This window comes from Schistocerca americana, chromosome 5 (genome assembly GCF_021461395.2).
Source record: "Schistocerca americana isolate TAMUIC-IGC-003095 chromosome 5, iqSchAmer2.1, whole genome shotgun sequence".
Classification (NCBI taxonomy): Eukaryota; Metazoa; Arthropoda; class Insecta; order Orthoptera; family Acrididae; genus Schistocerca; species Schistocerca americana.
In genome coordinates, this window is record NC_060123.1 from 217,987,495 (window position 1) to 218,004,827 (window position 17,333).

The window sequence follows — 17,333 nt, forward strand, 5'->3', positions numbered from 1 at the left end:
TACTAAGTCCCACAAACAAATAATGCATAATCCATTGTAGCTCAGCAATGGAGAAATTAAGTTTTGAAGTTAGAAGAGTTGGTCTTTCACCATTTAGCCAATACATCTACTGAGGATCTAATAAAATGTCCGGTTAATGATGATATTGTAGAGATGGAACAAAAGCTTAGATCAGAGAAAGGATAAGGAAAGAAATTCCTGCATCCTTTTCAAGGTTTATCATTTTGGCATTTACCTTAAGTTATACTGGAAAACTATGAGAAACCTAAACCTACATGTGCAGAAAGGGATTTGAACCATTGTCCTTCCACATGTGAGTTCAGTGTTTTACTGTTGTCTTATTTCACTTGGTGTGGATGATTACTATGGCATAACTTTACTCCAATGTGCAGTGGTAAAATTCCTCTACAGGTCAAATCTTGGAAAGGGGGGGGGGGGAGGGGGGTTAGCTTTACAACATCCATTCATGGAAAATTGTCGCCATCCTATACAAGAACAATGAAGTACTATGTTTTAGTCTCTTGCGAGATTTTTGGCATGATGAGTCCGTGATCCTTAATTCCTACTAATACTGAGTTACTATTGGTTGAGGGTTGCTGTTTGACTGATATTTGTATTTGATGTGTGTAAGATTACTTTTAAAATTGCTGAGAGTGCTCCATTGAATTTGTGTGATGTATTTTGCTGCTTCTAAGTGCTTCCAGAACACACAGATTGTGACATTTATTATGTTGTCTCAGTTCTAACTGCTTTGCCCTTTGAAAATGTCTCTTGTACTGTTGACTTTCAGATGGGACTACTATCAGACTTTGCACTCAGTAATGTTGTATCACATAATCTTCTGTGGCAATATACATAATGTCAAAGAAGCATTTATTCAACAGAAATTTGCAGTAAGAATACTATATGAAGTTGGCAAGCAAACATATTGCAAAAGGCCCTTCAGGATCTTAGATGCTTACGGTTATTGCAAATACATTTACTCCTTAATGGTAACTGTGATAAACAATAAAGAGTGAATTTAGAATTAACTATGATATTCACAACCACAATAGCAGACGTAAAAGTAAGACTAGAATGGAGCCATATCAGAATGGGTTCAGAATGGAGAGACATCAGGCAGGACTTCTGAAATCCCCAGACATTCAAAAATGTGTGATACACATTGTTAGCATACACTGCGGAAACATCCTGCAATGGCTGCTTCTGCCAGTTAATGTATTATTTGACACATTACACACTCTTGAAGGCTTTCCTTGTACACCTGCATCTACATCTAGGGCTATACTCCACAAAACAACATGAGATGCATGGCAGAGGGTACGTCCCATTGTAACAGTGTAACAGTTATTAATCTTATCCTCATGATCTCTATGTGTATATTCTTAGAGACATCATTTATAGTTGGTTCCTTAAACTTTGCTAACAGACTTTCTCAGCAGAGTTTATATCTGTCTTCAAGAGTTTTCCACTTTTCCACTTCAGTTCCATCAGATTTTTTTTTAAAAAAAAAAAAAAAGAAAAAAAAAAAAAAAAACGCTGTGACCATTTCTGATGCCGTTCTCTGTATACGTTAAAACTCTGTTAGGCCTCTGACCTCTGTTAGACCTATTTGGTACTGATCCCACACATTTGAGGAATATTCTAGAACCAGGCACATGAGTGATTTGTAAGCAATCGCCTTTGTAGACTGATTGCACTTCCCTAGTATTCTACCAATAAACCAAAGTTTACCACCTGCCTTACCCCTGACCAAACCTACGTGATCATTCCATTTCATATCCCCACAAAGTGTTAACTCAAGTATTTGTATGATTTGGCTGATTCCAGCAGTGGAAATGGAAATGAGCGTTTGGCGTCATTGGCCGGGAGGCCCCTCGCGGGGCAGGTCCGGCCGCCATATCGCAGGTCTTATTACATTCGGCGCCACATTGGGCGACCTGCACGCCGGATGGGGATGAAATGATGATGAACACAACACAACACCCAGTCCCTGAGCGGAGAAAATCTCCGACCCAGCCGGGAATCGAACCCGGGCCCAGAGGACGGCAATCCGTCACGCTGACCACTCAGCTACTGGGGCGGACATTCCAGCAGTGAGTCACTGATATTATAGTCATGGACCACTATGTTTTTTTTCATTTTGTGAAGTGCACAATTTTACATTTCTGAACATTTAAAGCAAGTTGCCAATCTTTGCACCACTTTGAAGTCTTATCAACATCTGACTGAATATATGTGCAGCTTATTTCAGAGAGTATTTCATTATAGGTTACTGTATCATCTGAAAAAACCTGATGTTACTTTTAATATTGTCTGCAAGATCATTAATATACAATATGAACAGCAAGGGTCCCTGGGGTACACACAAAGTTACTTCTACATCTGATGATGACTCTCCATTCAAGACAACATGCTGTGTCCTCCCTACCAAAAAGTTCTCAATCCAGTCACAAATTTTACTTGGTACTCCATATGATCATACTTTTGGCAATAAGCTTAGGTTTGGTACTAATTCAAATGCTTTTTGGAAATCAAGAAATACTGCAGGTACCTGATTCTCTTGATCCAAAGCTTTCACTATGCTGTGGGAGAAAAGTGGGAGTTGGGCTTTACATAATCAATGTTTTTGGAATCCATGCTGACAGGCATTGAGAAGGTAATTCTGTTCAAGATACCTCATTATGTTTGAGCTCAGAATATGTTATAAGATTCTGCAACAAATCGATGTCATGGATATTGGACAGTAGTTATGTGGATCACTTGTACTACCCTTCTTGTAGATAGGTGTGATCTATGCTTTTTTCTAAGAATTGGGCACCGTTTTTTGTTTGAGGAGTCTATGATAGATTATAGATAGAAGAGGGACTAACTCTGTGGCAATTTCAGTACAGAATCTGATAGGGATTCCATCGTCCCCTGAAGCTTTCTTAAGTTTTAATGATTTCAGCAGTTTTGCAACACCAATGACACTATTACTTATTTCACTCATATTTTCAGTGATAAAAGGATTAAATTGTGGCAATTCTCCTTAGCTTTCCTTAGTAAAGCTTTTGATTTGCTACCCTCCTGTCTCATTCGTTAAGGGCTGGATACTAACATCAGTACCATTAACACCCTTTACATATGACCAGAATTTCTTTGGGTTCTCTGAGGATCATTTGGCAATATTCTGCTATGTTAGCCACTGAAGGTAACACATGTTGCTCTCTTGACAGTCAAATACATTTCATTCAGCATCTCTCTATCTATAGTCCTATGCCTATTTTACACCAACACTGAAGTGCTAAAGAATCTGGTATAGGCATGCATACTCAAATACAGAGATATGTAAACAGCCAGAATATGACGCTGCAGTCGGGAATGCCTATATAAAACATCAAGTGTCTGACACAGTTGTTAGATCTGTTACTGCTGCTACAATGGCAGGTTATCAAGATATAAGTGAGTTTGAACGTGGTATTATAGTTGGCGCACGAGCTATGGGACACAGCATCTCCGAGGTAGTGATGAAGTGGGGATTTTTCCACATGACCATTTCATGAGTGTATATGAATATCAGGAATCCGGTAAAACATCAAATCTCTGACATCAATGCAGCCAGAAAAAGATCCTATAAGAATGGGACCAACAGTGACTGAAGAGAATTGTTCAACGTGAAAGACGTGCAACCGTTCCACAAATTGCTGCAGATTTCAATGCTGGGCCATCAAAAAGTGTCATCATGTGGACCATTCAACAAAACACCATCAATATGGGATTTCAGAGCTGAAGGTCCACTTGTGTACCCTTGATGATCGCACAACACAAAGTTTTATGCTTCACCTGGGCCCATCAACACCCATATTGGACTGTTGATGACTGGAAATATGTTGCTTGGTCGGACGTGTTTCATTTCAAATTGTATCAAGTGGATGAACGTGTACGGGTATGGAGACAACCTCACGATTCCATGGACCCAGCATGTCAGCAGGGTACTGTTCAAGCTGGTGGAGGCTCTGTAATGGTGTGGGACGTGTGCAGCTGGAGTGATATGGAACACCTGGTATGTCTAGATGCAACTCTGACAGTTGACACATACATAAGCATCCTGTCTGATCACCTGCATCCATTCATGTCCATTGTGCATTCTGACAGACCTGGGAAATTCCAGCAGGACAATGCAACATCCCACATGTCCAGAGTTGCTACCGAGTGGCTCCAAAAACACTCTTCTGAGTTTAAACATTTCTTCTGGCTACCAAACCCTCCAGACATGAATATTATTGAGAATATCTGGGATGCCTTACTATGTGCTGTTCAGAAGAAATCTCCACCCCCTCTTACTCTTACTTATGAACAGCCCTGCAGTATTCATGGTGTCAGTTCCCTCCAACACTATTTCAGACATTATTTGAGTCCATTCCACATTGTGTTGTGGCACTTCTGTGTGCTCACAGGAGCCCTGTGCAATATGAGGTAGGTGTACCAGTTTCTTTGGCTCTTCAGTGTATTATGCAGTAATCTCTGTTTCTTTAGAAGTTACCATGGAGGTTCCCTCCCATTGTGAACTGTTATACTGGATACATATCTATCCAGTGCATGGTCAACTATTTTTTTAATCCTGAGCCATAGCTCACCTACATGCTTCTGCCCCACGCTGTAAGTTTCAAGTTCCACGTCTAGATATGACACTACTGATTTTTTATCTAGTACTTCACTGAAAACACACACACACACACACACACACACACACACACACACACACACACACACACACACTTATTTTGCTTGTTCTTTGTAACTTTGGTAATTATTGTTGCCACAACTGTGTGTTGGCCACTGGTAACAATTTCAATGTGGATGTGCACAAAGAGGTCAGGTCTACTTGTTTCCATTAAATCCAATATACTTCCATCATGAGTGGGGGTTCCTAACTATCTGTTCTAGGTACTTTTTAGCGAAGGTATTTAGTAATGTTTCACAGAACATCTTAACACACCCACGACTAGCAAAACTGTATTTTCCTCAAGTAACTGTTAGATGATTAAAGTCTCCACCAGTGATTAAAGTATGACTGGGGAACTTACGTATGAGTAAACTGAAGTTTTCTATAAAGTTTTTGGTTACATCAGGAGTTGAGTCTGGTGGGCAATAGAAGGATCCAGTTATCATTTTATGCCCACCCCTGATACTGAATCTTGCCCAAAGAGTCTCACATGCAGCTTCCATTTCTATCTCAGTGGATTTGGGTTTCTTGTATACAATGACAAATACACCACCTCCATTTCCCATTAGCCTTTCCTTTCAGTATAAACTCAAATTTTCTCCAAAAATCTTCCTGTTATCAATTTCGGGCTTCAATAAGCTTTCTTTCATTATAGGATTTACGTAACACAGTGTGTGAAAGTATGAATGAACACTACATAGGTCCTGTACCAGATCCTTTCTGGATGAGACATACCTTATATGTTAACAGAGGTGACTGTATAGTGTACTGTGATTCAAAAAAGGGTGGATGGGTATTCTGGTGTTTCTTTCTGGCGTGAGAACTTGGACTGGCACAATGCCATTACCAAGGGATCATCCAATGGCTGCTGAATTGTTGGCTCACAATGTTCAGGTACACCCTTTCTGCATGGACATTTACACCCAGTTATGATCCTAGAGTCTAGGAAAGCTTGCTGGGAATGTTACAGGAATTAACTGGATTGCCTAAAATGGTGGCAGTAGAGTTGCATTAATCCAAAATTGACAACATCTGGAAGCAAATGACAGCAATGAAACTTAGCACCTGGATGTAAATAAACTTGTATCATGCAGAAACATCTGAACAGAATGAGGGCAGAAGCAATCTGGTCGAAAATCAGTCTTGTGGGATTGGCTACATCAATCCTAAAACTATCAAATGCAAGTATGACAAAGACTAAACTATGAAACATGCACTCCAAAGCTCAGCAAGTAATTCCATGGCTAGGGTTGTTACGATAGTAAGTATTAACACTTCTGTTTTGATATCCATGGTATCACTACCACACCAAGCATTCACAATGAAATAGTATTGTAAGAAATATCGGAATATCAGTATCACAAGTATTGATCACTATGGAAGAAAATAATATTTCAGCACTAATTAATGAGAATTAAAATTTATTTAGAATCTGTGTATTTATCAAGATTGTGAAGTAAAAGGCACATAAGATAAAAATTATTTATTTTAGTCTATAGTCACACTTGCTTGTTGCCCAGGTAGGTTTGTGAACGGAAGCTCAATATATGACAGACCTAATAGGAAAACCAGCTTGATGACTGCGCATAATGGGATGGTCTGATGGTGACACTTGGTACCAAAACTGATAACCTGTACGCAGAATAAGTGTGTGACTGTAAATGAAAACAAATATTTTTTTTTATTGGATTGATCGTTGTTCCACCAACACTGTGTTGGGAGTATATAAACACTACATGCTGTGTACAGTTCATAACCAACTCATTAGATTTCAGCAACATATAACAGTAATGTTAAGCGTGTATCCACTATCTTGAAAATTGGTTTGTGTTTTCAAATCTAGGTAAAGGAAAGCGTTAAGTACCTAATAAGAGTTTAATTTTGTAAGAAGATGTGTATTAGACATGCAAGAATCTGTCCTCCTGTGAGGTACTAAGGACTGGGAACCCTCTTTGTATGTGCAGCAGCTCACAAATATCCCTTCTCAACTGGCAATCATACTGCAATTCAGCTCCAGGGAAGTCCCAGCAATTCAAAATTCTTGTACACTGAGGTACAAGACAGAGCCAGGACTGAGCAGAAGTGCATCTGTTTTGTTCAGTCTGTCTGATGAGTGTTTGCATCAATTATGTGTGCCACAAGCTATTGTTTACTTCTCAAGATCTCAAATATCTACAATTTTAAAGTGAGGAAATAGAAAGTCCAGGATTGAAGAACAACAGTATTATGAGAAGGATAGATTGCTACTCACCGTACAGAGTGGATGTTGAGATGCAGGTAGGCACAACAAAAACATTGCTGTTCATTTTAGCTTTTAGCCACAAGGCCTTCTTCTGAAGTAGAAAACAACACACACATATTTGTATGAGTATAACTCACACACAGGCCCAGTTCTAGGGGGTGGAGGCAAACCGGGCTATCAGCCCCAGATGGCAGTTTCAGGGGGTGCCAAATTCATATTCTTGAAGAAAAACCCTTGTTTTGCAAAGCGCCCAGCATCAAGTGCACATTGGTCTATTGATTATTCATATGAAATTGAGATGCATCTCAGTCGGTTTTTAAACATTTTTGAACACATCCTAAGTTGCTTTCTGAATGAACCATAAGTTGATTTTTGAGGGCGTGCATAGTGTACATATTGTCTCTGCATGGCACTCCCCAATGCTCCTAGAAATAAAATTAAAAAAAAAAAAAAAAAAATCACGCAGACAAAAGGGGACAGAGCTATAATAGCTAAGCTGAGTAAAGCTGAACGGGTGAATGCCACTCGCTGTTTGTCTTTGTGGTTGATTGAGTATGCAAAATCCATAGATTCAGACAACCAGAGTGGAAATAAATGACTACCAGGAATAACAGGTAAGAAAGATTATATATTATCTCCTCAGTGTATTCAAGAAAATGAAATTCTGACAGAAAATTTTTGCTAGATCACTACACTACTGAGGACCAGTTGTACAGCCCCTGGTTAACAGCTGCTTTAAGTTCTATTCTTGGAACAGCACACATAATAATGCCTAACCGGAGAATAAATGCAGGATGACTAAACTGGTGGTTCTGGCAGTGTTAGTGAAGATAAGCACGTAATAAATTTAGTTAATGGCAGGAATAGTTACAGAATTAGTAATCACAAAATCAATTGTTAGAACAAGGAAGGAGAAGAAATGGAGACATCACACAAATTATATGGATGAATATGATAATTCCAATTTTATATAAGAAAATTGTACTGCTACCTATTGATCTCATGCTTGAGAAACTGGAGTGTATGAATGAAATGTCTACATCTACATTTATACTCCACAAGCCACCCAATGGTGTGTGGCGGAGGGCACTTTACGTGCCACTGTCATTACCTCCCTTTCCTGTTCCAGTCGCGTATGGTTCGTGGGAAGAACGAGTGACAGAAAGCCTCCATGCGCGCTCAAATCTCTCTAATTTTACATTCGTGATCTCCTCAGGAGGTATACGTAGGGGGAAGCAATATATTCGATACCTCATCCAGAAATGCACCCTCTCGAAACCTGGACAGCAAGCTACACTACGATCCAGAGTGCCTCTCTGAAAATATTTCCTAACATAAAACTTTTTGCTTGTAGTAGGTCTAATAGGCATTTGATATTGGTACTTTGTGAATTATATTCTGGCATTTTATCTGTGTAAATGAGATAGATAAAAATGATCATGTGTGCCAAAACAGTCTCAGTTGTTTGGCGTGTGTTACAAGTGCTGCGATAATAGAAAAGCCTATTTTATTTTATCTATCAGACAGTGACAAATCAGATCAAGAAGCCACACCAGTCTTGGATACTATTTGTTTTAGCAGCTTTTTCAGTATTAGACAACAGCATTTTGATTTTTCATGTAGCAAAACGTTTGACGAACTTTGATGCGGTAATAGATTCTCTTGCAGAAAGGAAAGTTGTAGCAAGATTAGAGAGAAAAAAAATGCTGGGACCTGTGGATTGAAGAAGTGTGTAACATCTTGCTTATCTCATCTTTACTGTTTTAGTGTTTCCTATATTTAATTTTGTATCACATGAAAGAGAAAGTTATTAGCTAATAGGCAATAAAGAGTGCAGATTTTCTGAAGATTTCTTATTCTCCCATTTACAAATAATCCCACCTAGTATTAATTGTGAGTTTTTTTAAGGCAGGTAGAATGTCGAACCGGCCGACTGGGAGCAACAGAGGACAACAGAACATTTTAACTTCCACTGTGCTGAATATAGGTTTGATGGCTTCCATTACAAAATATAAACATTTGAATTCCACAGAGCAACATACAGTGACATGCAATAGAAGAATGCTGTTTGAAGAGGTGTGGTACTGCACTTTGGCACACTTAAGACCAAATGCACACTATTCTGAAGATTGCAAGAGCTTACAAGTGCGAGAATTACCTCATAATCAGCTTAACGGCTCATGCATCCAAGTTGCTGACATGAATAATATACAGAAAAATGGAAAAGAAAATTGAGGATGTGTTGGATGATGATCAGTTTAGCTTTAGGAAAGGTCAAGGCACCAGAGAAGCAAATCTGATGTTGTGGTCGATAACTGATGCAATAATAAAGAAAAATAGAGATATGTTCATAGGATTTGTCAATCTGAAAAAAGCGTTTGACAGTGAAAAATGGTACTGTGTAATGGGACAGTGAAATTCTGAGAAAAATAGGGGTAACCTACCGGGAGGGACATGTAATATATAATATGGACATGAGCCAAGAGGGAATAATAAGAATGGACGATCAAGAATGAAATGCTCGGATTAAAAAATATGTAAGACATGGATGTCTTTTTGCCCCTACTGTTCAATCTGTACATTGAAGAAGCAGTGATGGAAATAAGAGAAGGTTCAGGAATGGGATTAAAATTCAAGGTGAAAAGTTACCAATGATATGATTTGCTGATGAAATTGCGATTCTGAGTGAAATTGAAGAAGAATTACACGATCTGCTGATGAGTACAGAATATGGATTGAGAGTAAATAAAAGAAAGACAAAAGTCGTGAGAAATAGCAGAACTGAGAAGAGCAAGAAACTTAACATCAGGATTGGTGGTGATGAAGTAGATGAAGTTAAGAAATTCTGCTACCTAGGCAGCAAAATAACCAATGATGAATGGAACAAGGAGGACATCAAAAGCAGACTAGCACTGGAAAAAAGGGCATTTCAGGCCAAGAGAAGTCCACTAGTAGACCTTAATTTAGGAAAAGAATTTCTGAGGATTTACGTTTGGAGCACAGCATTGTATGGTAGTGAAACATGGACTGTGGGAAAACCAGAACAGAAGACAATCAAAGCAATTGAGATGTGGTGCAACAGGTGAATGTTGAAAGTTAGGTGGACTGATAAAGGAAGGCATAAGGAGGTTCTGTGTAGAATCGGAGAGGAAAGGAATATGTGGAAAACAGTGACAATGAGAAGGGACAGGGTGACAGAATATCTGTTAAGACATCAGGAAATGACTTCCATAGTACTAGAGGGAGCTGTAGAGGGCAAAAATTGTAAAGGAAGACAGAGATTGGAATAAATCCAGCAAATAATTGAAGATGTAGGTTGCAAGTGCTACACTGGGATGAAGAGTTTCGCACAGGAGAGGAATTCATGGCAGGCCACATCAAACCAGTCAGAAGACTGACTCAAGAAAAAAAGACCAAATAACATGTTTTACATTCCCTCAAACATGTACATCCTATATATCATACGCATGTTGTGTGAATGTATGCATGTTACCTACTTCAGAATATGGCCTTCTGGCTGAAAGCTACAAGTATAGCGGTTTTTTTGTTGGGCCTATCTGTGACTCATCATCTCCTCTATATGTTGGAAAGGCTGCATATTTAATTATAATTTATGTAATGCCGTCAAGAATACATGACAGCATATTTACTTGTACATCGTCCACTTAAGTGTTAATACTACTCAGTACTATTTATTGTTTGGCTTCACTGGATACTGCCATTCTTCATACAAGAAGAGCATTTGCAGTTTGCAGCTTTATTCCCAGCTTTCAATTATGAAGCACAAAGGCTCCTGGCAGTATCAAATCTACATGATTGAAAACAATAACTGTCTATAGAGCTGCAGCAACACTGAGATGTTACCATACAGACATATACGAAATTGCATTATTTGATAGGTTGTGGCATACGCATGAAGCAGCCACAGTATGCTCACATGGACTGTAGTACTTTTAAGATGCATGTCTACGGTATAACTTTTTGCACGGACTCTTAATGGAACCACAGCCAGTTTTCAGCATTAGAGCTAGAGCATTATGAGTCATCCAGCAAAATATGTTCTGTTTGTAATATTATTCAGATATTTTCACATGCCACTCTGTTTCAAAAATTTTTGAATTTTATTAGTGTAAAATGCACTTCTAATAAAAGTGCATTTTACACTAATAAAATTCAGAAATTTTTGAAACAGAATGGCATGTGAAAATATATGAATAATATTACAAACAGAACATATTTTGTTAGGTGACACATAATACTCTAGCTCTAATGTTCTTTATCTGACTGAGAAATCGTTTTGAGATGCTTAGCAGAGGAATCAAAGAGTATGACATTGAGGCTCAGTGGACTGCAGTGAAAATGACCTATGCACAGACTGCTGAAGAAATTCTTGGAACAACGAACCACAGCAGACAAGACTGGATCTCTGACGATTCTTGAGATGCAATACAACAGAGGAGGAAGGCAAAACTCCAGCTAAATTGTGCACAGACAAGGGAAGTAAAAGAGGAAATCCAACAGGAACTCTGCATATTAAATAGGATGGTGAAGAGGGTTTCAGAGAAGATGAGAGTACTCTCACCAATAATCTCACAGCTAAGGTGAAAGCAGCAACTAACAGAGGCAATAACAAGACATTATATAACATCACAAGGAAATGGCCACACAAGAAATTTGGGGGTGATATGCCAACGCAGTAAGGAAAACCACTCACAAATCGAGAAGACCAAATGCAGGAATGGAAACGACATTTTGAGAATGTTCTGAACCACGAAACTACAGACAGTGTAATTCAACTGAATGTGGATGGGGAAGGACTCCCACAAGATATGCCAATTAGCTTATAACTGCCATCCAAAGAAGAAATTGCTAAAGCAGTCCAACAAATAAATAATGGAAAAGCTCCAGACCTGGAGAACATCAGTCCAGAGTTACTTAAAGTAGATCCCTCTATAACAGCAGAAATTTTACATCCACTCCTGACAGTCATATGAATGAATGAAAAAGTACCAAATGATTGGAACAGAGGCTCGCTCATAAAGCTCCCCAAGAAATCCGACCTATCTGTTTGTGATAATTGGACAGGCATCATCCTGCTGTCAATCCCAAGCAAGACCCTCTCATGAATAATGCTAAATAGGACAAAAGCATATGCAGACAAGAAAATAAGAAGAGAACAAGCAGGTTTCAGGAAAGGTGGCTCTTGCATTGACCAGATAAACACTTTGAGAATAAAAGTTGAACATTCATATGAATACCAGTAACCACTTTGTGTGCTGTTTGTAGACTCTGAAAAGGCATTTGACAGTATAATTAGAGCAAAAATATGGAGCTCACTGCAAACTTTTAGAATTCCCAAGAAAATAATTGCTCATCGAGCACATGTATGAAAACTACACATGCCAGGTTCAACATCAAGGTCTGCTTTCAGCAGTGAAAAGAGGAGCTAAGCAAGGTTGTAGGCTCTCACCAATACTTTTTAACATAGAACTCAATCTTGTAATGGCGCAAGCAATGGATAAAGTGAGAGGAATAAAATGGAGCAATGGTACACATCTAGAAGACCTAGATTTTGCAGATGACTTTACCTTGTGTCCCACAGCCTCAACAACATGAAGAGAAACTAGAAGATCTGAAATCTGCGGCGAAGAAAGTTGGTTCGAAAATTAATGCCCAAAAACCAAAAGACATGTGGGGAAATGATAACAAGACCACAGAGCTTTAGCTTGGGAGTCAGATAATCGAAAGGGTGGATACGTTTTGCTACCCAGGAAGCATGATTACACCAAATGGTCGTACAACAGATGACATTAACAGCTGCTTCAACAAAGCCAAAGTTGCTTTCGCAACTCTTCGCTCTATCTGGTTATCGAAGGAAATAACGTTGAGGACCGAATTGCGGATATTTGAAAGTAATGTAAAATCTGTGCATGTATATGGATCTGAAACCTGGAAAGTGACAAAGCAGCTAATCCATAAATTGCAGTTATTCAGCAACATACGTCTGGGGAACATCCTGGGAAAACGGTGCCCAAATATCATCTCTAACGAAACACTCTGGGAAAGAACTAGCTAGAAGCCAATTGAGCTACAAATAAGAAGCAGGAAGTAAAGATGGTTTGGACATACACTTGTAAGACCAAATGAGCACATTGCAAAGGAAGCACCTTATTGGATCCCGCAGGGATGACAGAGACAAAGCAGGCCCAAAATGAAGTGGAGACGATCAGTTGAAGGAATGAAAAAGTATAGGAATAGGGTGGGAAGAAGTGAAAATACTAGCAGAAGACAGAACAAGATGGCAATCCATCATTGCAGCCCTATGTTCCACATAAGGAGTTAAAGGAATTAATAATATAAATAAATAATAAAAATGCACTTCTAAGTATTTCGTAAAATTCCAAGGTAATGAGAAGGCTACCTATCACTTATCTGCAAGAACCAAAACTTGAGTTTTGGTAATAGACATACATTAAAGCAGAAAAATTATTCCTAGCTTTTAGAACTATTAACTCCTTCCTCAGGAGAGAAAAAGAATAGTTTAGGAAATGGAGCATATCACTCGGTTGCCAGGATGAACAGGATCCACTTATTGTGAGGGCAACAGGATGCAAAGACGAAGGGGTAGGAGGGGGTGGGGTTAGAGAGAGTAGGAGGCTGAAGACTGTATCATAGCCTGGTGTGATCTGGAACTACCGGGGTGAAATCGAACACTATGTCCAGTCCAAAAAATCATCTTTACTCTGGGATGATACCTTGTTGATACTAATGGAAACCGATTTTCAGTCAGCAGAGATATCTGCCCCCTGTACTTCGGCTCGTCAGTTGTTTAATTTCACTGTTATTTTTCATCAATCGGCGATCTTTTTTTTTAAAAAAAAAAAATTGCAACGAAAATTAAAAAAAAATCAATTATCCACCGTGCAGCTATTTATCTTCGCAGAAGTAACATTATCGGCCGTAGAATAGTTTCTCATGCCGAACTGCCTTGTTCCGATTCCTCCTCTCCTCCCTTCCCAAACCAATAAACCATCACTCTTCGGGAGCTGGCCGGTTGCTCACTGGCTCAGCATGAGCCATCGCGCGCGAGCAGATCGATCAACAGGCCTGCTGTATACCATGCTCGACCAGTCTCATACACTATTTATTGATTACCATGTATGCAAACATACCATAATTTTCATATTCCTTAAATATACACAAAAAAGTAACCAATATTTCGCGACACTGTCAGTATCGATATTTATGTGGATGGTGCACGAGTTCATAGTGTTTTGCCATAAGTTTAATGAACAAGTAGCAGATAAACATAACAGAGACTTAATTCATCAATAATATAGTCTCCTTCACTATTTACAACAGTCTGCTAACGCTTGGGTAACTTCGATTCCGCGACGGTAGCAATTTTGTGGTTTTGATGCGAAGAACTCGTCGAACCATGTTCGGAGCGCATTTTCGTCTGGAAGAGAGTTCCTTGAAAGTTGTTCCATAGAGATCGGAAAAGATGAAAGAGGTCAAGATCTCGTGAATAAGGTGGGTGTGGAGTGACTTCCCACCTCAGCTTCTGGACAGGGTTTTTTGTCAGTTTAACGTGATGCTGGCGTGCGTTATCGTGGAGTAGCTTCACTGAACGCAGTCTTTCTGGTCATTGACCGTGGGTTACGTCTGCAAAACGTCTCAGATGTTGACAATAAATGTCAGCAGTGATGGTTACACATGGGGGAAGCAATTCATAGATTACCACACCGCCGCTGTTCCACCAGATGCATAACACTATCTTTCGTGGATTCAGGCAAGTCTTTGTAGGGGCAGTTGCTGCTTTACTGGGCTCAACAATTTCTCTCTTTTCCTTAGCGTAAAGACACAATTTCTCGTCACCAGTAACGATTATGGATAACAATGGTTAGCGTTGTTCACCAGGCAATTGATGTCGAACAACCAGAGAAGCACACATGGCCACCCGCTGATTTTTATGATCTTTGCTTAGACCATACTCATAAACCTGATTTTTGAACTTTTCCCATTGCGTGTAAAAATCGCACGATGGTGGAATGATCACAGTCCATCACATTTGTCGGGTCTCGATTACAATGACGTGGATCATTGTGGATTGATGCGTTTAAACGATCTTCAGCAAACTTGGACGGTCCTCCTGAAAGTGGAGAGTTACATATGTCAGAAAGATCCTCCTTAAAACGAGCAAACCATTTTCTTGCCGTACTCTGTCCAATGGCATTATCCCCATACACGGCGCAAATGTTTCTGGCTGCCTCCGCTGCTGTCGCCCTTCTGCTGAACTCAAACAGAAGAATATGTCGGAAATGTTCCGATTTCTCCACTTGGCACTCCATTTTCTAGCGTCCACAGTCCCAGGGTTGGGTTGGGTTGCTTTGGGGGAAGAGACCAGACAGCGAGGTCATCGGTCTCATCGGATTAGGAAAGGAAGGCGGCCGTGCCCTTTGAAAGGAACCATCCCAGCATTTGCCTGGAGCGATTTAGGGAAATCACGGAAAACCTAAATCAGGATGGCCAGACGCGGGATTGAACCGTCGTCCTCCCGAATGCGAGTCCAGTGTGCTACCACTGCGCCACCTCGCTCGGTCTCCACAGCCCCACTCAGTATCTCCAAATGACAAAATGACACTATGTAAATTCGAATAGCAATAGCAAACTACAAATAAAAAACGAAATATATAAATAAACCTATAGCAACCGCAATACCAACATGCAAAAAAGACCACGACGAAATTATGCACCAATCTGATACAGTCTGAGGTACTGATACAAATTTAGCTATTGATTTTGATACCAGATATTGTACCTAATCTGGGATTGTATTGCTCCTGTCTATGGTACTTAAATGAAACAATTTTAGGCAGTGCAGAATGCATTGAATGCTGCAAATTATTGGTAAAAACTATCATAACATCCTTTTTGTGTTTGACTGTAGTATGTAACTGTGTGCAAGGAGGCTGCATTACGAGAATAATAGTAAGTTTTAAAATTGAAGAACGCAGAGATGCAGGGCGCAGAGCAAGCGTGCCTACCTGCAGGAAGGGCCCGTAGAGGCGGACCTCGTGGCTGCAGTCTCGCCGGTCCCACGACCAATGGTCATCGCAGCCGTGGCGCAGTGGCGGCTCGCCCATGCCCCCAGAGGGCGCCGCTTATTCCGCATTGGACCTCCTGCAACACCAGTTTGTGCTCTGACTCTCCAAGCTCTACAGGAATCAGCTGCAGTCAGTCATCAGGAAAGACGGTCACACATGCTTAGTCACCTATTGGCTCTGTGCTGATGACCAACACTTGTACGTCACCAATAACCTATCCTTCCAGTTCTGATACCACATTATTTATTTATTTATCGTATGGCAATACAGACACATAAGAAACAAACAGACAAATCACTAATATAACAAACGTTAATAATTGCAAACCATCATTACTAATATAACAAAGTTTACGGATTACAAACAAACATCAAGTCTATTAATATAATATACGAGGTGCGGCTAGAAAAAAACCGGACTGATGCTGGAAAAAACATTTATTTACAATTATTTACAATTTCATGTTATCTCCTTCAATGTACTCTCCTCCTCGGTCTCTACACCGCTCCATACGAATTTTCCACTGTTCATAGCAATGCTGCAGATCATTTTCGGTAAGTCCATACATTACTTCCGTCGCTTTTTCTTTTACTGCTTCAACAGTCTCAAATCTAGTTCCTTTCAAAGCTGACTTGACTTTAGGAAAAAGAAAAAAGTCACAGGGGGCCAAATCAGGTGAGTAGGGTGGATGATCTAAGATGGGAATGTTGTGTTTTGCCAAAAACGTCTTCACTGACAACGCACTGTGAGCTGGGGCATTGTCTTGGTGAAGGATCCATGACTTTTTTCTCCACAAGTCGTTCCGTTTTCTCCGTACTCGCTCACGTAGGGTAGCCAGGACGCTAATGTAGTAATGCTGATTCACTGTTTGTCCCTCTGGTACCCAATCAATGTGCACAATCCCTTTGATGTCAAAAAAAACAATCATCATTGCCTTGAATTTCGATTTTGACATTCGTGCTTTTTTTGTCGTGGAGAACCAGAAGTTTTCCAATGCATCGATTGGCGTTTAGTTTCGGGATCGTAAGTAAAAAACCACGATTCATCGCAAGTAATAACATTTTGTAAGAAGGTGGGATCACTTTCAATGTTTTCCAGAATGTCAGAACAAATCATTCTTCGGCGTTCCTTCTGTTCAATTGTGAGACACTTTGGAACCATTTTTGAACACACTTTGTTCATGTTGAAACTTTCATGAAGAATCTGCCTAACACTTTCCTTGTCAACTCCTGTTAACTCAGACACTGCTCTGATTGTTAAACGGCGATCTTGTCGA

At 39.8% G+C, this 17,333-nt stretch overlaps 1 protein-coding gene across 1 annotated transcript in view; it reads right to left on the reverse strand.

The window, feature by feature from the left end:
* The window catches only part of LOC124616699 (SPRY domain-containing SOCS box protein 3), a 90,042-nt gene that overhangs the window by 21,588 nt on the left and 51,121 nt on the right, over positions 1–17,333 (reverse strand). Inside the window, exon 2 of the mRNA XM_047145041.1 lies at positions 15,998–16,133. Coding sequence (XP_047000997.1) covers positions 15,998–16,096 — 99 coding nt within the window. The 5' untranslated portion in view covers positions 16,097–16,133. The remainder of the gene's footprint in view (positions 1–15,997; positions 16,134–17,333) is intronic.